This window comes from Sinohyriopsis cumingii, chromosome 15 (assembly GCF_028554795.1).
Source record: "Sinohyriopsis cumingii isolate HCF-2022 chromosome 15, ASM2855479v2, whole genome shotgun sequence".
In the NCBI taxonomy this organism is placed as follows: Eukaryota; Metazoa; Mollusca; class Bivalvia; order Unionida; family Unionidae; genus Sinohyriopsis; species Sinohyriopsis cumingii.
In genome coordinates this window covers 78,758,048-78,781,017 of record NC_142975.1, presented here as the reverse complement: position 1 = coordinate 78,781,017, position 22,970 = coordinate 78,758,048, and the positions used below count along the sequence as shown (strand labels likewise).

Genomic DNA, 22,970 nt, shown 5'->3' with positions numbered 1-22,970 from the left:
GTCATGGTCTACTTATCCCAGCATCACTTTCACAATCTAGGTAATAATTAAAGGTGTAGAGCCAAAGCTTAATCTAATTCACATCATTACAGATGAACCTGAAGTACTTTTCACCTATCGATTACCATAATTGCTACATTCTTAATGTTATGAAATGTTACAAGGTTTTTCTTGAATAAATAAGCAAAATGACGAGCAAATTCAATATCCTACATCATGCAGGACTATATAGCTTTCATTGTTACGCCATATTTTGCAAAACAAAAATTCTAAAGATTCATAATTGGACCATCCTACAAACTTAAGTTTTTGAACAAATTATAAAACTAATTGTACCTGTACTTTTGTTCAAGTTGACTAAGGCAAACCCAGTTAACACTGGTATGTTGCCTGTTTTTTTCTTCTTCCTACCATTGAATTTCTGAAGCATTAACTATGTTTTTCATATGAAGTTGTTATTTTGCAATGTATACAAAGAAGTACATGCATTGGGGTAGAAGAATGTCAACACCTGAGTGGGGCGGGGTATTTTTTCAAATACAAAATTTGTACAATATACACTTGTGTAGGGGCACAAGATAATCACTGGTTCAGTCTGTATTTCTGTAATGTAAACAAAGTAGCGTACAACTGGATAATTCTAGAGAATCTGCATTTTCTTTCTCAGGGGAATAAATGAGACATGTACATTTTATTGTATGTTCTTTGCAGCAGCAGAGAGTCAAATTACTGCAGCACCACTATAGCAACTCACATAAATAAAGTCACTGATCACTGTTCAATACTCATTGAAAATGCAGCACTGGTTTTAGCACAACAAACACCAGCATACAAATGTATATTGTCATCATCATAGGTTTGTGTATTCAGTTGGGCTGAGATAATTAATCCAATAATCAATCACTCTCTAGATATATGCATTAAAATCAATCATCAATACAAAATGTTGGGCAAATATTTCAGGATGATATTTTACAGCAGGCTGGTAGGGCAGTCAGAAGGTGTGCTGGAGGATATAAAAGACTGGTAGCTGGATGGTTGGCTCAGTGGACAGCCAAATGGCATTGGATGTAAGATAGATAGACCAGTTGGATGGATCCTTCTAAGACTGGATAAATGGAATGACTGGCCGGCATGCAGTACACCATGCTAATGTGACATACTGTTCATCACTAGTCAGATGTGCTGGCAGCTGGACTGACAGTTCAACAGCTGGAGTGGCAACATACAGCTTGGATGGCTAACATTTGCAACTCAAGCATCATCTGGGAAGACTGAAGCTGTCATATTGTTCACTCTATGGTCTTAAACTAGCAACAGAAAAGAGCGATAATGAACTAGTTTTCTAAACTTCAACAAATAATTTACTTTTTCTCATGAATACAAAACAAAAATTTAGAAAGAATTTATAGTATTGTAAATTAAATCCCTAATAGTTCAAAATGCTCTATCACAAGTACTAATGAATAAAGTTGTAATTAAATTCCAGTGATGTTCCCCCCAAAAAAGCTTCAACTCTGAATGCGTTGATGTGCCTGTAGTGGCCTGGAGCAAGGATATGTGCCAACAGTCTTTTCATGAATCACAATAATATAATCCAAGATGTCCTTGTTTGAATGCACTATAGTCCCAAATTAATGTTTGTGGAAAAGAATAGTGATGACCACTCTGTAATTCCAGTAATAATAATATGAATAAATAATTGTAACCAAATAAGATACTGAACACAACAATAGGACTGATTCTACTAAAGACGTTTATACAAGAACGAGTAATTTCTCAAGTAAACAACATGGACTAAAAAGCTAAGACACAAAAGTAAAACAAGGACACAGGTCACAAGTTCATTTTCAGAAATTTCTAAGTTGTCAACCAAATAAAATCTATTAAAATTATAACAGTGAATGTGGTAAACATCAGGTAGACCAGGTCTTTTGATGGAATTCCAATGCACTAGACCCAGACAAAATAAAAATATTTTCCTCCATTGATAATTATCTGAATATTTAATCCACATTCATAGAGAAATGTTCACTATGTATTATGTTGATCACAAAAGAAATGAACTTGTTTTTGGACAAGGTCAAATACTTAATACGATTATAAATAACATATAATCATGGAGAAAAAACAAACAAATGATACAAATTTAATATACATAACAATATATATATATAAAGCATATTATTCATCTAATTGAAGCTGGCTAGGTGCAACAGATCTATGCTAACCCACCCACCAATACACTTGCTATCAATATATTGAGGTGAAGGCTCATGATGTCGGTTTCTGTTGATCTAGACTTTTCTTGTCTCTCCTTACTCTTGAAGCTCTTGGTGCATAACCATGTACCATAACTTCTCCAATGACTCTGCGAATACACTGGACACAGAATCAATGAATACTTTGTGCAGGTGGTGCATGATCTTCACTACTTTGAACTTCTTGCATCTGGCTCATTTAGTCATCATTTGTGTAACTGAAATGACCAAAAAAGGCAAAAATCAATGGAAATAACAACCAGAAAGTATTTAATCATAAGAACACCCACTACTCAACAAACAGATGCATATGCAGTGTGCACGAAAAACTGACCCAAAACATGCACTAGTGATACCATGTGGTATAAGGTGAGACAAAATGAAGTCCACAAACTTTAATAAAATCACTTTTATATTGACCAAAAATAAAATATGATAGCAATATGTAATAATGTACTAGCTTTCTAGATGGATGTGTGGAAATGAAAAGATTTCTCCTGTTTCAAGTGGCAATACAGGCCACTGTTTATCATACTGGGTTTGAGCTTACACTGGTAAACATCTGGTTGAAAGGTAGCCACAGAGTAGTAAGGGAGATAATGGGTAAGAGTTTCTTCCCTTTTTCTACATGATGAAGATAAAAAGAGACTAATAGTTTTTATGCACAAATTTATAGCTGCATCCACCTGCTTAATATTATATTTAAAAAAATATAAATACATAAGGGAGATAAAAAAGATTCATATTTCTGGTATTGATTGCCTGTATTTGTGCAAAGAATTAAAATTATATGCAACCTCAGACATTTCTTTTATGTGTTTACCTATACTGCATCAGGACAGACACAAAATTCCTTTACAATGCTGCTTGAATGTCAAGAAGAGATTTTGGAGTAACACATTGCATGAGTGAATGACAGAAAATTATGTTCTCAATGACAAAACTGAAAAGATTGTCTAAACTGTTCTAGCTAACTTAACAGAAAGAAACCACACAATAAAATAATGTGCTTTAGAAGTAATTTTAGGCTGATATAAAAAATATAGTTCATGACCTTTCATTATTGTCCTGGTGGTGCTAATAATCGCAGAAATGTAGTGTGTGTTGGGGGATGGGGGTAATCACAAGACTCTCTAATTGGAGAAATCAAAGTTAAATCAACAAACACTAGGCCATTTAAGAACACATAATGCTGTGGGACCATGTACAGCTTACAAAGTGACATATCAAATAAATGCAATTATATATAGCTACTGAAACTGATCATACATAAGAATACTCTACACAATGTAACTCAAGAGATTTCCTCAAAAACTTCCATTCACCTACAATTGACTTTAATGATTTTTGGAGTTTACAAAATAATAGTAAAATATTAAGGTATAGAACAAATAATGACTGGAAAATGTAGTTCTAGACAAAAAAGCATTTCAACTGCTTGGCTTTCAACAAATACATACCACAAAACACAACTCTTGTAGAAACTAAATCTGTCCATCAAAGTCAGTCTCTTGTGTGCTTTGATCAGGTGGAGTATCTGTATTAGATTAAAGGTAGTGCTTCTATCAGTATGACTGACCCAATTAATCCTAATATTTTACCATGCAAATTAAGACCTGCAAAATAGAAAAGAAATAAGTGATACTGATACACCTTTAATATTCTGTGCCAACATGAAACTTTTAGAGAAAAACTGTACTATTAACTGCAACAAACTTTATGAATTAAAATGTTCTGATCACATAAATGTAAAAATGGTTTTCCTCTAGCAAACGTCCATGAAAGACGATGCACATACTTTTACCTTCAGTTGATAAAGGCAGACTAACTCTGACTTTGGCTAGGGAAATCAGTATCTCATGCGGAAATAATGATCCACTCTTTTGAGAACTTACACTTTAGTTATTAAAAGAATTGTTGATGCACTGCATTGAGGAAATCATGATTTTGGTACAAAGAAAAACCTGTACACAAGTCTAAAGAGGCAAAGTAACAGGAAATTATATGGATGTTCATTTTATAGGCTTGATGAACAATGAATGAACATACATATGGCATAAACACGGAGTATTTACCTCATAGGATGCAGAGAGAAGAGGTCATTCCTACCCTGAAGTAGGATAGAATTTACATGTTTTTGGATGATGTCATCTAGGTACAATGTCATTGTTGTATATGGCGTCTCTTCCTCCTCCCAAAATCAACCAACACCTTGACTTTGTAATACTGGGTAGCAGTAGGGGGTGCAGGGCATTCTGAAATGACAAACACCTGATAGACTTCCTTAATCGGATCTAAATAAGAATAATTTGCCGGCATGTTATAGCACTCGCTGTGTGTGCTGGGTCATCTTCCAGGTCCGTTTGTTGCTCTGCATAAGTCATGCTGGGTGGCATCAACGACTCCAGCTGGTCATATTAGGCAATATCACTGGCTCTCCCATGAGGGTAGGCAGTGAGTAAATGAAAGCCTTACTGCTGGCTGGTGTGAATGGCAATGTGGTTGGCACGGATGCTGCTGATATATATGACAATCTGGCTATCACCAGTACCAGTTGCTCCAAAGGCCTGACTGAACGGACAGATTTCTCATTGAAATCTCTGGTATAGTGGTGGTGAGATGCTGATGGCCTGGCTAGATTGATGGATCTATCAGTAATATCCCTGTAAGAACTATTTGACTAGACCATTTCAATGATAATGTCCACATGCTGGGATGGCTAGACAATATTCCACTGAAACGACACAAAAATGAAAATTAAAGCGGAAACTAGTAATGTATTTGAAATTACAAAGTTGCTAAATCACTGTCATAACTAACAGAGAAGCAAAAGTGTCATCAGAATCCTATGGCAATGTTATGAACTTTTGCACAATGTTTAGTTAATATATAAACCAAAATTGTATCAAAACAGCATGAAATAAGAATAAACCAAGAATGAATTATCAAGCAGCACTTTAGAATTTTTCTCTTAAGAGTTCCTTAATGAACAGAGTAAGCGAAAAATAAGTCAATGCTGTGCTAACTCAAAATGAACTTGTATAAGGTCAATGATAGCATGATGGGACAGGAGCCTTAAAAGACAAAGTCCCAAAAAGTGAAAAAAATCACTCAGCTCTGGCAGAAACTGTAAAATAATGAATACAGCCGGCTGTAGATTGATATATTGTCGCAAAGGATCAAAAAGGAACGTTGGATGGGCCTACAAGAACACAAAAACGGCTGGATTGTCAGAGGATGATCTGCACGACGTTTGCTCAGTACAAAGGCGAGGCTAAAACTTAGCTACACCAGGCTGAGCCAAAGGGGAGGTAATGTGCTAGAGTTACTGCCCTTTGTCTATTTGAAATAGACAGGATAATAAGATTTTCATATTTTAGCAGGGTTGGTTTCGCAAGGTTACAGGCTAATATTCTTAATGTAATGTGATTGGGGAACATAATCAAAGCGAAGCATAGTTAATGAAGTGATATCATTCAAAGTATTCTTCAGATATGTCCGCAAACTGAGTTATATAAAATAATTCATACTTGTGTGTTATCATGCTAACAACCACTACAGCTTAAGACCCAAGACATGACCACTTCAAAATCAATGTCCGAGTACCTACATTCAACTTGTTCATTGAAATGTAACTATATACCAACCCTGCTAAAAAAATTAACTTGTATATGGACGAGTTACTGTGTTTATAAGTTCCATGAGGTACAAAAATCCAAGCAATGACCTCTGACTTGTCCCAAGCTCAGTTAGATCTGGTCTTCAAACCCCTTTTGCCAGAGTTGGTGATCTGATATGCACCATTTTCATTCGAAACCTGGTATATACTGCAAGAAGTGTTAATGAAAACCCCATTTTCAAGGATGGATGTCAAGACAGACATTTTGGGGGTCACATCAACATCATTTTAATAAATGAACATCTATTTATCACAAGAAAGAAGTAGCTTTGTTAATTAAATGTCGGGAAGGCATTCTTTCTGAAGAAGCAGATCTTTCAAGATTTCTCCAATGTTGGGAGATCACACTGATATCATTTACCTTTTCTCTTTAGGACCAGAAAATACAGCAAGGAGAAATTTAGTACCAACCTAATGATAATATCACCATCACTTAAATAGGACTGGTAATAACAAGATTTTCAAGATGGCCACCATGACCAACATCTTGGAAGGCTGATCTGCACCAGTTTATATTTAGGACCATCCTAATGCAAGTCTTTTATTGAAAATGCAAATCCTGTAAAACCTTCTGTTCCAGCAGATATAACACCATTTTCAATATGTCTAACTTGGCTTTCCTTCATGGTGGTCTGTTCAGCACCATTTTTACCTGGGACCAATTGAATATCACAAGAAGTAGCCGTAAGAAGACTTTCAAGATGGCCATCATACCGGCCATGTTAAACATCATACAAGAATCACTTTCATTAAGTACCTAAAACATAATGGGAAATCTTTTCATGAAGGCTGTAGCTACGGCCATAATTTAAGTGTGTCTAAAAATATTTGGTGGCCATGTTGGAGGTCTGATCAGCCCAATTCTCTTACAGTACCAAGTAGAATTTAAAAATCTTTTAGTGAAAATTTCATTTAGATATAATAAACCATTCTGGATGAATACTGATAACAAGATTGTTAAGACGGACACCATACTGGCCATATTGGATGCTAGGCTGGCACCATTTTCATTTAGAGCCAACTAGATATCACAAGTCTTTCAGTGAAAACCCATGCTGATTGTCTCATGTATAGGTCTGAAAATGAGCAAAATTACCTAAAAATAGAACATGCAATCTAATATTGCCTATTTGTTATAGCCATCACCACTTCAAAACTGGAGACTGATTTTCTAAGCACACAGTGATCTCACCAACAGCGAATCTTAGCAATGTTATACATGGTGCAGCAATAAGCATGGGGAGTAAGGATGTAATGATCGAATGAAAGAAGACAAAATGTTTATCAAAAGGTATCTGACACATTTCCAAATTAAAATGTTGACATATCTTAAGTTTTATTATGAGCAATTTACACCAATATTCCCTTTAACTGTATGAGATTTGACAAAACACTCAAAGATCTGAGTAAACTGAATGTGAGATCAGACTTTTTCCATGGACATTCATGGGTATTTGAAATGCAAAACTTTGGGTTCAATTTTTTTTTAATACTTTAATACACTAGATATCAAGCGGAAAAGGCACACAATCAAGACTGATTAGTATAAGAAATGTAATATTGTTAGAAATTAAATCCAAGCAATAACACAGTGAAATTATATGAAAGTCACAAGATCTTTACTCACATTGTAAAACCAATGTTTCTTATTAATGATGTTTCACCAAAATACTGATCCAATCACATTAACATTAGAGAATTTACTCTCTGCTGCCTTAAAATCCAGACCTGATCCTTGAAAGATCAAAAATCCTCTTTCAATCTACATATAAGGGAAGTAACTCTTAAAGATGACCTCCTCTATCATTCCATGTAATCGCATGATCCCAGATGTTGATGAGTTCAAGGAAAAGTAAAACTTATAATAGGATGGTCGCATTTGTGGGAAAGGCAGGAAGGGATAGATTGTAATGTGACTGAGTAAGCGTTAATGGAGAAATATAATTTACTAAAAGAATTAATTTATCCATTAAATGTGTTACCCAACTACATCAATGTAAGGAGAATAAGTAAGAGTAGGAAATGCTTGACCATCCAACTTGTACCCATGTCATCGGTATGAGCATGATGACTTCTGTACTGAAAGGATGAATTTCTCCAAATGATAAGTCAGTACAATCGAAGATCATTCATACGTAAGTGAGGATGACTGCTTTGGACCCAGCACTTTTGCTGCATGATTCAAAAGTTGCAATGGTTATTCCCGCGGTTAAGGTCGTACTGATATAAACGGGGCATAATAACAGTCAGGGCAGCTAATAGTGGCCCAAAAGATTCAGTTCTTTCCTTTGCAAAGCTGTCATGTAAATATAAACTGGAGAAGCAGACAGGGTGTGCCAGCCAAAATAACTCCACTGTCTTGAATTGAGACATTAAGTTCAAAGGCAGGCTTGTGAAAATCAATCAAATTTATGAACTGAATTTTTATTCATTAACCTTACTGAAACCTGTGAGAGATTAGAGCAAGCAGATGTAATAACCCCTTTAGCCAAGCAGCCGGCACTTATGGGGTTATGTCCTGCTTCCCTGCCTTATCCAGTAAAAAGAGCCTCTGACATCCACTGTTGACATTCTCCATGTGACTCAGGTAGCATATGAGGCACGTGTTTTGTCCAGCTTCCTCACCTCTCTTGACAGGTCAACTGACGAGAGAGCAGATAGTAATTTGTCAGTTTCCTATCAACAATAATCTTTTTCTAGAAAGGAAAACAGGTCGCATCATTTGTACAACCTTAATTTTTCCATTAGACTGATATGAAGAACTGTCTCTTACAGTGTCCACTTGCCCTCACCATCTTAAAGTCTAACAACAAGCATACCCCCAACCTGACAAACTGGAGTCTGAACAGTCTGAGATTCCTGGTTGTGGAATGTATTCCAAATTGCCACTTACTCCATGTTTTGCCATTGAAGCAGAAAATGTTTATTTAGGTCCAGATTGTAATTTGTTGATTGAAGTGGCCAGAGATTGGGCATCACTATGCCAAAACAGACTTCTGCACAGGGCACATATATAGGTGACTGAGGTATAACAAGTCTGCCATGGCAGCGAACAAACTGACGAGTTGAACAAACTCCATTGCCATAATGAAAGTTCTGGCAGATGCCATCTCCAATGCATGAACAATACTGTCAGTACATTTGGGAGGAAGATGAACCAGGCTGATCTGAGCTAGATTAATAAAATGCTGAGAAAGAAGAAGATCTGACATTCTACATTGATTATATACCCAAACTACAAACAAGGAAATGAATGGTGTTCATGCTAAAAGCAAATGCAGTGAATGTTTATGCAATATATTGTCAAGGTACACAACTGCAGCTGTGGAGGTTAATATCCTGGATTTAAAGTCATCCAACATCTGAGTGAAGACCCATGGAATAGAGAATGAGGCCAAATGGATAGGTGCCAAATTGGTAAACAAACCCATAGTGGCCATAGTGAAAGCATTTGCTATATGAATAGATATAGAGAAATTGGAGTCACACAGGTCAATACTGATGAAATATTTGTCAGTTTGCACTTAGACATGCCTTGCCATCTCCACCTTTAACTTTAATAAACTGAGTCTCATCAAATCTATGAGAGGTCTCAATTTACCATCGGATTTATTAAGTCTGGAACAGAAATCTGATGTGTCCCATTTTGTGAGCAAATCCCTATTTCCTTCTGTAAAATGTCTTCCTTCGCAGGATCAAGTGATCTCTAAAATGAAGGGGGATGACAAAATTTGAAGGGACTGGATAACAATTTCCAGTACCCCTTGGAAAACGACATAAATGGCCCATTTGTTTATAGGAAATAAGTGGATCAAAGTCTGGTGGAAAAGAAGGAGTCTGGCAAAACAGCGTGGTTGCCTGTGAGCAGAAGGGATGGAACATTATTGAGTTGGAGGCTTGTGAAAGATAAACCTTGTTTTCTCTCAGCCTGTCTGCAGAAGTTAGGGGCGTGGAGAGCTGAAGAGGCAATTCCTATGCCACCTGCTTTCTCACATCCTCGATTTGACCCACACACGTTTGAGGGAAAATGAATGGGAGTGACAGCAGGGTTACTGAATTGTAAGGTAAAAAAGAACAGCGCCAGAATGAAGTCAAGGTTACAAGAAGCAATTAGGTATGCATCATTGTGTGGAGAGCAACCCTACTGACCACAATGGCAATATGGTTTACCATGTTCAGACATGGTAACTTTTAACCTTCTTGGCTAGATGAAAGATTGCAATCATCATCATATGTGAAAATAGTTATGTTGGATATGCTAGTATAGCCAGGCACATAACACCAGCCAGGCAGCTAATACCAGTCCAGGGCTCTCAGTTGGATCAGGCCTGATCCAATTGGGATGCCATGTGCAGGTATCGTGGATATGGTTGGTCCAGTTGGCTGGTTGGACAACGAAGGAAGTCTGCTTGACACTAGACAACATTGCTGTATAAAATGTAGAACAACGTACTGTTGCAAGTCAGAGATGACAGATTCAAGACTGCTGAAACTGTACATTAATTGTCCACATGGCTGGACCAGTTGGTTGCAGAAAGGGTAGCATACAGCAAATGATATACAACTTATTAAGTTAGTCAATGTTCATATGTTCATATGCCCAGAGGGCTGCCAAATTGGGATAAAAATGATTCTAGCTGCAGCCAAATCCTTTTGTCAATGTCTGACGATACACTGAAAATAAATGCTGTATGGTCAGAGTTGATTATAAATTACATAGGATTGTTCAGAGCAACTGTTCACAGATGCAAGCCAACTTCTAAAGTATTAAACATACATGATAAAGGTGGCCACTTAGAAGAAACGTCCCCCAGTCTTTGATATATATGAAAATACTTTATCTCATCTTTCAGGGAGAGATGGATTCAGCATAAGAAGAGAGTAATTTCACTAATATTAATGTGATCAGGTAATGTACTTAATGGAGAAGCAGCTATTCTCCCATGCTAACTATGAGAGGACATTGTTTGTTTTTTTACTTACCAGATTGATGAATTTCATGAACATCTTTCCATCTATTAACTGGTTCTAGGAGCAACCTATTAAAGAAATATGTATGCATGTATAGGGTATATTCCAGAACTGAAAATTTAAATTAACAAAGGCATGTCTTACAAAATAAATCAAGTCAAAATAAGCGTACGACACACATCAAATTAAACAAAATACGCAGTACAAACACACAATTAAACAATCACAAACTGAGCAAAGGAGCAGCCATCAGCTCTTCAAGCAGGCCTACTGTGTAGGCATGGAAAGGTCAAGTTTCTGCATGTTTGAATAAATGTCATCATTCAGGTTACACATTAGAATTTTCTGAAAATGTTGATACCTTTCCAGCTGTAACATGAGGTTGCAAAAAAGATATAATGATGGCAATTATTAAATTATTTCAATCATTCAGCAGAAAAAGAATGTGAATAATTACATTTCCCTACTCTCAAGATATTATGGACTAAGCATTATGATCTACATGGCACTGCTCCAGTGTCCACATCAGATTCAAGCAGTCACAGATTCGAACCCTGGCAGAGTCATACCAAAGACTTATAACAATGGTACTAGCAGCTGCCTTGCTTGGCTCTCAACAATAAGAGGTTAGTGTTAGGTCATGATGCTACATGTCTGCGGCATGATGCCCCAGTGCTAGACATCACTATTTGCTGTCACACTGCAGACATCATAGCGATATGACTGAAAAATTGTTAAAGCTACATTAAAAGTTCAAATCAAACACACACAAATGATTTACATGGCAAATGCTTTCCTATCCACTTTTTTTTTTGGGGGTGTGTGTGTGAAATTATTTAATTTTTCTTTCTCGAAGAAAATTTTCCTTCATATTCATATGAATTAGTAAAACACCAGGCCAATAAATCAGAGACTGTCACGCGTATGAAGACTAGCTGAGTTATCAATGTGATATTGTTGTTTAACTTTATGTTAATAATATAAAATTTGCTATTTTGTTTCATTGTTTAAACATTTTTGCAAGTGACTGTTTACAAGTTATCTGGCAAGTGACTGTTGAAAAGAATTTGATGTATTCTAATGAAACCATTACAAGCCACACATTTCCTATATTTTCATTTCAGTCTCAGCTCCTTCCATGTCGAAATTGATGTAATTTTTTCTCCTGTTTTCATTAGTGAATTTACTTTAGTTATACCTTGTCTAATCTTAAAAAAAGGTACCAGTACTCTGTTCCAATTGTACTTTCTTTTCATGGGTTTTAGTGAGTTGCCGTCTTACATGTAATGTTATGTTGTGATCACTCTCTACTATAGCAGAGGTTGGCAAACTACGGCACATGTGCCACAAGGTGCTACAGAATGCATCTTCCAGTATCTCCAGTTTCTAGTTCTGAACTGTCACTTTTGAATATTTGATCCTTAGTTTTTTACATGCCTGACTCTCAGTTTTCGGTCAACTGTTTCTCTGAATTCCACAATGAACTATATCCCCAGCATATATTGTTCAAAACAAAATTCACAGCAAATTTCCCCCGAAGGCCTTCAGTGTGACCATGCATGGGGTTGATTAAAGGTACTTAAGATTACAGGTTGTTTGGCACTGATTACAATTACACTTTATTTGGAAATCGTTATTACGATTATGATTACAATTACAGGTGGAAGATTACAATTATGATTGTTTTGTATATGCTTGTTATCTTTTTTGTGCTGGGCAGATATAATACACAATATAACTGAAAAACAAACAATTTTTAAAAATTATAAGACACATTATATTTTAAGAAAAATTAGCTTGTATATTGTCTACATAATCTTACCTATTCCTTATTGTAATAGTCAACATTCATGTTCTTTTGTTTATGGAAACTTGTTATTCTCGCAATAATTAAGAATATAATTTGTGATTATTTTTTATAGTTGTAATCATGATTACACAATGCGATTACACTGCCAATGAAGGATGATTACAATTACAGATCACAAATGTAATCGAGTACAATTGCAATCATAATCAGCCCCATGCCTGTGCAGTGCTTCAAAAATTCAATAGCCCAACGCCTGGAACCCTTTAAATTTTAGATCAGGCCCCTCCTGTATTCTAAGCGGGGTGCACATCAGGCTTGTCAAATTAAAAAACAAAACTTTGCCTGCAAAATCTTTGATTGCACTGATAAAATGGAAATTTATTTTCAAGAAAATTGAAGACTAGTAAAATATTAATATTTGTCCCCATGTATGCCCCTTACCATTATAAAGATCTCTACTTATCATACTTCTATCAAAAGCTCTAAACTTTGTGAACAAAGCAAAGCATGTGACCTATGAATAGGGAATACATTGCCTAAGTTCCTAATAGCAAATTCTCATATGGATTCAACGTACATGTACATGTGATTCTAAAATACCATTTCAGATATGTGTGTACTACAAATCTGTTACTATCAGTCTAGTGTGTACCAGAACTGTCCCATCAATTGTTGCAACTGGTGCAATGATATGTGGCCACATAATGGGATTTAAGGCTAGTGTATACATGACAAGCTGTCAATTGGTTACTTAATGTTGTAATGTGGAGAGTTTATGCAAAATGGATGATGTTTATTTTTTGAGGTATCATAAGTAAGAAAGGGACCAGATGTGGTCGTATTGGCTCTTTTGTCTTTGATTATAAAAATCATTTGACCTTTGGCGGAGTTAGATTAAGTTATTTTGATTTTTCTAAATGGTCTTGTTCAACAAATATTGTGTTGATATAAGTGTCTGAAGTTAAAGTCGAATGAATAATAATTCAGCTGTCCTGTACTAATGCTTACTCTAGTGCAAGGCAATACTGGTTAAACAAATTAATTTTAAAAGTGTAAACAGAAACTGAATAAGTCAAGACACATTTCAGATGTTATTAAAAACGCTGTTGATCTTCTGAGTAAGAAGGACATCATTAGAGCAATTAGACAATATCTGAGCTCAGGATCTGAAGAAAAAGATTGTATGAAAGTTTCTGAGATCAAAATAATCAATCAAGTCAATTTTGATATGATTTTGATTTTCCTTTTGGACATATGGAAACTGGAGTCAGGCTTGTGAAGTCAGAGCTTGTGATATTTTTAAGCCACCAGCCCTGGGCCTGTGTCTAAAAAAATGTTTTTTTTTTGAGCTCTGCTCTGTGTGATTATCACAAACTTTGTGCTAACAATGACTTGTCAGTACAAGATTCAAACCTCAACATTGTGCGTTTTCTTGAAATGTTTCAGGAATGTTGACTTGCCACAATCAATGTTGCCTTCAACTACCATCTATAATTAAAAATGATATATGAAAACTACAAAATATTGATGACATGTCTTCTTATCAATCACTGGGACCCAATAGATACGAAGAATGGTGAAACACAATAAATAATGGCTATTTTTATTGTATGGCATTATATGGTTCCACTAAATATTATGTCATGAAAAGCAGCCTGTACCATCACATTAAAATAAATCTAGTTGGAATATTATTTACCTGCAAATGCGTTACTGATTACATTTGTGTCCAGAGCTTTAAACACAACTGTAATAAATTGGATATTTTAGTCCCTGGTTTGGAACTAACATTACTGTATTTTGTAAACACTGTAAAACACAAACGTATGCTACTAAATCTTTCTTATCAAAACATTACTCTTTTCCTTACTGGGGCAATGGTTAGTTCCAATTACACTATAACTCAGCATATTAAATGTCATATCCAGTAAACAAAAATTTAAAACAATTACTAACTTAAAAGGAACTTGGTTAGGACTGCAATGAATACTATCAAAATATCTTTAAATCTGAACTAAAATTACAATATTATCAATTTGTACAGTAAAATGTTAATTATCCAAATTATTCATTCATATAAATTACCAATAAGTTCCCCAAAATTGTCACTTATACATGTTTCCATAAATTAAATTCTATAAATTAAACAATTCTGCCAATCACAACACCAAATTAGAAGAGAGTAACATGAATTCAGAAACAAACACAATCAAATATAATCTCATAAAATTATCAAATTATAATTACAATAGCATGATGAATAACAAACTACCATTTTAAATTAAGTATAAATATAATTATGACAAAGCAAGGCAGATATGGAGATACAAAGAGGGAATAAACTAAGCATACATAACTGGATCTCAATCAATGATCAACAGTGATTTAATAGGTGATCAAAGTCAAGCACCTACCAGCACAGGTGTTGTTAGGTAATTCATGTCAGCATTGAATCAAAGTTCTATTGCAAACAATGTTCACAAGACCACACATACAATGACCATCCAACAGACCCGTATTATCATTTTAACATGGAATGTCAAAGCAGATCTCCAATAAGTTTAAAATGCCAATGTAAAAGCTTATGATTAAGATTAGTATTTAATTAAAATATATTTATATATTTTTTATGTGTTTCTACTTTTCCTTCCCATAAATATGTCAAATCTCTACAAAATGGAAATATCTCTATTATTCCTGATACATATGTACTTGCATACAGTCAAACTTCTGATTAATGGACCCATTTAGCTGACACACTTTCAGTTACTGTTAATGTTATCAACAAAATTAGAGCATCCAGATGACCAATTATCTGCACAAAATCTGATGGGTATGGAAAATTAAAGTTTGACTGTATTTTGTTTTGTGCAATTGATACTTTATCAGATTATACACCATATATTAATTACAGACTTGGTGTGGCAGAATAAATATCAAGGTAGATATCTTACATTGTTGGACTTGGTCTTAACATTTTAGGACAAGTGGTGTACGAAATATGTCCTACCATTTCCTCGGGTATGACTTCTAATGCCACTAAATGCTACCTTATGAGTATGACCACTAAAACAAAATCATCTCACCTGTACACCTTTAATGATCACATTCTACAACAAGTCAGTAAAAACCAATATCTTGGACTAACATTATCTTAAGACTTCAAGTGGGAATCTCATATAAAAACAACCAATAAGACATATTCTACATTAATGTGTCATTTCAAAAAAGAAACTTCAATCACTGTCCACAGACATGCAAACTTCCTATCTAGCAGTATAGTCAGAGCCATGTTGGAGTATGGTTGTCATCTGGGATCTCTATTACACAAAGGACAGTGACAGAGTCAAGAAAGGTTCAATGCCAGGATTCAAGATTTTTATCTGGTGACTACAAAACCAGTGAAGCAAGGTGCGTCACCTAGGTGTTAAATGACCTGGGTCCACCAACCTTCCAAGACAGGTGAAGAATGATCCGAATGAGATACCTCTACAAAGTGATTGAGGGGTTAGTGCCAGCTCTCGCACCTAATGTATTTCTAAAACCAACAAGACATACGCCAAATCAAAGCCAAATATTTTAGTAACTTTGTAACTAGAAATAGTGCAGAAAAACAGTTAACAAATAACAAAATGTTTCTTAGTTGAGCATTGTAGAACAGAATAATTTAGAAATTCTTTCCTCATAAATACAAATGACTGGAATAATCTTAGTGATATTACTGTGCACCCATCAACAGTGGAGAGCTTCAAGATAGCTCCAAAACATTTCTAGAATTTTCTAGTGCAATTTTATGCTTGCCCTGCACTGTATACATTCAGGTTCAGTTAACATATAATCTTGGGTTTAAACAATTATCTTTTTTATCCACCATGACACAATGGGAGCTTCTTGTTGTAATTCATTTTCCAAATAAAGATTGCTATACCATAAGTGGATATTCTATGATTTGTTATTATAATAATGTTGTCAACTATCACAGAATATCCACTTACATATAAGGTCAAAAAGATAAACAGAGTCCTCTAACGTGTCAGTTACCCTCCCTCCCTCGGAATATAACTGCAAACCTGGTAGCATTGTGGAGTGCAAAGAGCATGAGGAATGTAGGCAGTCTAGACCAACAAGGAGATCACCATTTTTTTCTTCTTTTTCTGACATTACTATTCTGCTAACAGTAATGTCAGAAAAGAAAAAAATAAGTGGAGATCTACTTGTTGGTCTAGTAGGTAGTCCTGGTCCATGTATAATTTTTCCAGTAATAACTATTTTCGTTCCGGTATTTGCGCCTGTTCCCCAATTATACCAAAATATTTTTAAAAAAAGAGTAAAATAACCAACCTCAGTATACAATTAACTGAAAAGAATGGAAATACAGGTATAACTAGTTACAGAAGTATGTATAATTTGTTTTTTAATCTTTGTTCTCATATTATATTTTTTGTTCCCGTATTGTGGGTTACTTGAAACACCGAAATACACTGAAAAACCGAAATACACCGAAATACACATGTATTTACATGTTCTCTCTGTATACATCGGTTTCCACACACAAATTATTATTTGGTTTTGTGTGAATAATAATATAATGCAAAATAAAATATGATTTATGTGATTTTGATATGAATTATTTACTTTTTTCCTATTTATAGCAAAATTCATGTAACGATGTCATTCGGTTGTACTTGGTTCGACAGACCGGATACAGGGCAAATCGTAGTAATACATACACAGAGTGAAAGGAAAAAGTATCGAAGTATCAAACGTATTTGCCGACATTATATTATATATTTACTATAACTTTTAATGATAGTTTTGACAAATAAATAACATTTATTTTTTGTTTAACAACTTTCCAAATATTTGGCATATATATACTGGTTATGATGATATGACAGTTTGCAAGGATGTTAAGAAAGTATTCTTCTTGGAAATATGTGAACAGGGAATAGTCATACACGTTTGAATAATAACAAAAAGCAAAATAATTTAAATTTATATGAATTATTTATTCTTTACTTGATCTGACATACATATGATAACCGGCAAATTGAAATACATACACAAAGTGAAAGTGAAATGTAACAAAGTACCAAAAATGTATTCGATAGTATATATGCAAGAGTGAGATTAATACTGTGATCGTAACAAGCCACGATATATGATGATAGACAAAGGCAACTCAGGTATGCGTTTTTGTTAAAAACGTGTATTATTCATTATTTGGCAGATTTTAAATTTACGTTTAATTACACACATAATGTATCAGGTTTCAATGAATGCATAATTTGAGTACGCAGATAATTAATCCAATAGTATTCAGGATTATGTTCCTCTTGAAAATCAAACTAAAAGTCATGTTGCACAAGGCAAGGTAAAATAAACCTAACCGAAAACAATAAAATATAGCACATTATGACGAATTCTGGTTCATGTTTAAATTTTTTAGCTGTAATTTTCACAGTTCGTACATTAATTTTTCATTTCCTTTGTCCAGGTTTTCGTCCATTAGTCCTTGGTGCAACAACAGTTGTCTGACCATCCGTCGAAATCATGTATTTTGTGTCTATGTCGATGTGGCGTCTGAAGCGTTTGAACAAGTTTGTGTGTTGTTGCTCTGTCATCTTTATCCAGTCTGTTTTTCTCGACTCAAATTGTTTATGACTGTTGGCAAGCCGGAATTATTCAGTGCATACTAGAGCATTCCTCAGATATCTCAATTGTCAGGTTACTAATTCATGTGTTAGTTGTACAAATTCTGTCAGCGTTTTCGTCTTCCAGTCAACTGTCTGTTTTAAAATGTGGTTCATGGACTCACAATTATTATTTTTCCACATGCGGTCTATTTGATAGATTCTAAATGGATTACTGACTTTTAGTTTGATATTTGTCTTTAGTTTTTTCCGAAAGTAATTAAGAAATTTTCCTGAAATTTCAGCACAATGATTTTCTAACACTTCACATTTATCGTCAAAGCAAATACTGTCCTTGGCGTCAACTAGTCAGTCTTTCCCAAAAATTTGTTTCAAGATATTGTTGCGGTCAGTCACGGTAACTGAATTGTCTGTCAATATATGTCTAACGTTCTCTTGTAAATGGCGTGTGCACAGAACGTGTGTTGCTTCGGGCAGAACTGCCGTAATGCCTTTGACTAGAGCCTTCTCATCATCATTTCCAATTACAAGACTCTTTAGATTCAAATCAGTAAGTTTTACTTTCAGATGATGGAAAAAATGACTGTAAGTTTCAAAATTGCTATTGTCATGAATGAAGAGCAGTCCAAGAAAGATTGGTGGTTTGCCTGTTCTGACTCATTTTACCGTAAGTTGCTTGTAACATGTTACTGTCACATGCATTTTACATGGCATAAAAGTTTTGTCAATGCCAAGGACAGTCTGCCCGGAGTAACAAAGATTCTTAATGTCTGTTATCTGTTCGTCTGTGTACAAAATGACACAAGGGGGTTTAGGGCTGGTTCGGATAAATGATCTTACAAAAGGGTTATTTTCTATTACCAAATTTTCTAAATGTTTGATTTGGTCAGCAATATTGTTGGAGTGTTAAAGAGTTTTTCTGTCCTTTGATTTTTAATAATTTTTTTTTGTCATAAATTTGTTGAAGTCCTGACGGTTGGAACAGTTCACCATATTTTGAAAAATGTTTATTTAATATTTGATGCGGTTTCATTCTTCCAGTCATTTCTGTAATCTCGTCTAAAACAAGGTCAGGAGTCCGCAAATACTGTCGTCTGTCGCGAGTTTCCATGTGGTGTTAACCCAGGAAATTTCCCTACATATTCAACCAGTGCCAAATTACTTGCCAGACCCCTCTCCCCATGCCATGTGACCCTCTTTTTGTACATATTGACCTTTTTTAACTGAGTATAGTACCTCCGGATCACAACAACTTCATCTTTGCCAAGTTGTGGATCAAAATGTCGATACTCAGTTTTCTGCTGGACTTGTCTTTTTAAACAATACTTCCCATTTTTTTAAAATATCATGGTCAGATTACCGTTGTCAGACAGCAAATAGTAGGATTTAGGGGATGCACCAGCAGATGTATCCCATACACCACAGTCGTCTGAAAAAGAACTTTTGCCATTATTTGACCTCTTTTCAAAGTTTTTCGCATTATTCACAATGAAATATACATTTTCTTTCAAAAAACATGGAGTGCATTCTACGCTAGATTCTGATTTTAACAAAAATTCCACTGCCTTTCCCGTGTCAAGAAAATGACACTGGTCTAATTTGCCTTTTGCTGGATGTTTGTATGTGTCATTTCCGTCTTTTACCTTGTTGTGTATGTCAGTTACGTTGTCGATTATATCTGTATGTGACTCGTTACTAACGTGTTTTGCCGTCATGTCAGAATTAACAGAAATAGCATCCAATGAGTCATCTAATGAATCATCTATATTTACAATGACCATATGCTCCTTGTTTTCATATAACAGGGGCACAAAGTGATTGGGAATAAACCCCTTTGTTCTTTCTGGGACAGACATTTGAGTCCACATTATGCATGCTGCAGGAGATGTGAATTGGTTAACTGCCCTTTCAACAACCTTACGATTAAAAGGTTCTGATGCAAACTTGGCTTGTAACTGTGGCGGATAATAAGAACGAATGGGTTTGGAGATGCTGGCACTTAGCGCATAAATGTGCGCAATTTCAAAGTGGGAACCAGCCTCATTAGTGTCCTAAACAAGCTCAGAATAGTCACTAACAACAATGCGATTATCACAAATCAAATCTACAAAACTGTTGGACTTTTCATCATAGTACATAGGATTCAATATCACTTCTATTGCAGTTCTTAGTCACAGAAGTTCGTGAAAGTTTTCTGAACCAGTCAGTGCCTTATATAAACAGCTACCATCACCACAAACTGGCATTGGTACAAGTTCCCTCAAAATTGCTGGATTATGCAATTTTAAAATTTTCACAGAAACTGCATCTTTCTCTCCACTGGTAGACATGTGATCTGATTCTGGAATCAAAATCCCGTAGGTGATGAGAAGCTTACTTTCTGACTTTGCAGCATTGGTCAGGGCATTCATTTTCTTCAAATGGAATGCTGTCTGCAGCCTGGAAATATATTTTTACAGTGTCATTTAAATATAAGTGAAATTCTTGTTTGCTTTATCTTATAACTTATGTATGCATAACCACATCCGCTATCAAAATCGGGGGTTTCATTAATGTACTCAACATTGTTATCTTAGTTTGAATAAGAAATGAGATCATGGGGAAGACAATAAAGGGTGTGCAGTCAATTAAAAATGAATAACAGAACGTGTGCAGGAAAAATCGAGAAAAGTAGATTAAAGCATTAAGTATGACCAGAGGGCAAAAATGGCCAGATATAGGTTAGGTACATATAAATTAAATCATTTATTTTAAGAAACTTTGTCAATTGTAATTATAAACAGGGATTTAGTAGAAAGCATGAGCATATTACTCTCTCCCCAAATAGTAAGAGCAAATATAAACAAAGAATAGGAACTACATAAATATGTGACTTAAATCAATACATTCAATATTTTTGTCGTCCTCATGAAGTTTTGCACAGACAATAATAACATTAAGTGATTTCTTGTTCTCAACTGAAGTACGCTTTGAAATAAGTAAGGCAATCAATTCAATAGTATATAACATTAATAATATATTGAATGGACAGAATATATAGATTGATACATAGAGAGATACAGGAAAAGTATGTAACTGTCGCAAACATGTACATTCATTTCAACGAGAATGGCGGCACGAATATAATCTTATTTAATTCTTTGAATATCAAGATCAAAATATTTATTTGAAGAATAATAACAACAAACAATATGTAATTCATCAAGGTATCTATTTATCTATTTATAGAGAGAACATAAATTTGTATTACCTTTGTAAGGCCTGTCCAGCATCATATACATCTCCATTGAAAGAACACGTCGTGCAAAGAAACTCCAAATAATCGCGAGACCATGATCTCAAGTCTTTTGCACTCATGGAAATACAATCACAGTGGACCCATTGTCGGCAATTTGTGCATTGCAAAGCGTCAGTTTTACATTCACTGGAACAAATAACACATGGATATTGATCCATCCTTGTTGCGTATGTTTGTGTATGTGATAATATCAATATTGTATAACGCTTTTATATCAAAACACTTACTTCTCAGTTATGAAATGTGAGCATAATCAAAGTCGGGCGTGATTTCTTTAAGTGCTCAATTAGCCAATAATGACATTGCAGTCAATCAGAACATTAATTAAGCGACTTGAAACTATATGAATTAAGCTGAATTACACCGTCATTTCCGGAGATTAAGTTCGTTCCGGAACGATCAGTCGTTATCATACTACCTCCATTCCGGAACGATCAATCTGTCCAATAAAGTACGACCAATTGACGCGTGCTATAACTAGGAAAAAGTAAATAATTCGGATCAAAATCACATAAATCATATTTTATTTTGCATTATACTATTATTCACACAAAACCAAATAATAATTTGTGTGTGGAAACCGACGTATACAGAGAGAACATGTAAATACATGTGTATTTCAGTGTATTTCGGTTTTCAGTGTATTTCGGTGTTTCTAGTAACCGCAGTATTGTCGTATGTTGCGGCTTGTTCCAATATGCAGTATGACCCTCTGTCAACAGCAATAATACGTATGTTTCGTACGAGTTAATATTCTGATAGAGGAATAAAATATAAACGCACCAAAATGTAAAACGGGCTGTTACGTTCATTTCTAGTCATTAACGTGTCCGTTTCGAGGCACGCCGTATGTGCTCCGGTATTTTGTTTCCCATAAGCCTAAGGTTGCCATACTGAGGCTGAAAACGGTAATATGATAGTATTTGCACACCTTCCTGTTTGTTTGTACCCTCGTGCATGAAAGGCATGAAAAATACCCAAGAAAAGGCATACAACTTACTTATTTCATTCATCAGTTTAAAATTTTCAACCTGATTGCCACCCTGATCCCCCTGTCCACTTGTTCTTGGCGTTCACCAGACTGGTCCTCTGTCGTACTCATAATGGAAGTAGGTACAGATTGGCCGGGAACCAGGGAAGAGTTTCTTCAGGGGAGCTCTGCAGATATTATGAACTTCGGAGAGAGTGACAGATTTTAGGTGAAGTTAGCATCTGCAACATGCACAATGGCGAGAATGTTGGTATGTGTCTATAAGGCTTTCCTACACTGCCGCTGAAACGTTATTACATATTTTAC

General features: G+C 35.2%; 1 protein-coding gene across 7 annotated transcripts; it reads right to left on the bottom strand.

Annotated features, from left to right (window-relative positions):
- Positions 1-37: 37 nt before the first annotated feature.
- On the bottom strand, positions 38-22,754 carry LOC149782137 (uncharacterized). 7 transcript variants are annotated; one of them, XR_016414250.1, is made up of 6 exons: positions 22,674-22,754; positions 14,135-14,209; positions 10,924-10,979; positions 4,337-4,516; positions 3,722-3,877; positions 38-2,479 (listed from the first exon to the last, which is right to left on the bottom strand). XR_016414250.1 is itself a non-coding variant. In XM_089933579.1 (3 exons), the coding sequence occupies exons 2-3, from the start codon at positions 21,730-21,732 to the stop codon at positions 20,547-20,549; spliced, it is 375 nt and encodes a 124-aa protein (XP_089789705.1). In that variant the 5' UTR covers positions 21,733-21,799; positions 22,674-22,754; the 3' UTR covers positions 17,772-20,546. The 7 variants fall into 7 exon arrangements, 2 of the variants coding, with proteins under 2 accessions (XP_089789705.1, XP_089789704.1); XR_016414249.1 differs by lacking the exon at positions 4,337-4,516; XR_016414247.1 differs by lacking the exon at positions 14,135-14,209 and having other exon boundaries at positions 4,337-4,995.
- Positions 22,755-22,970: the final 216 nt, after the last annotated feature.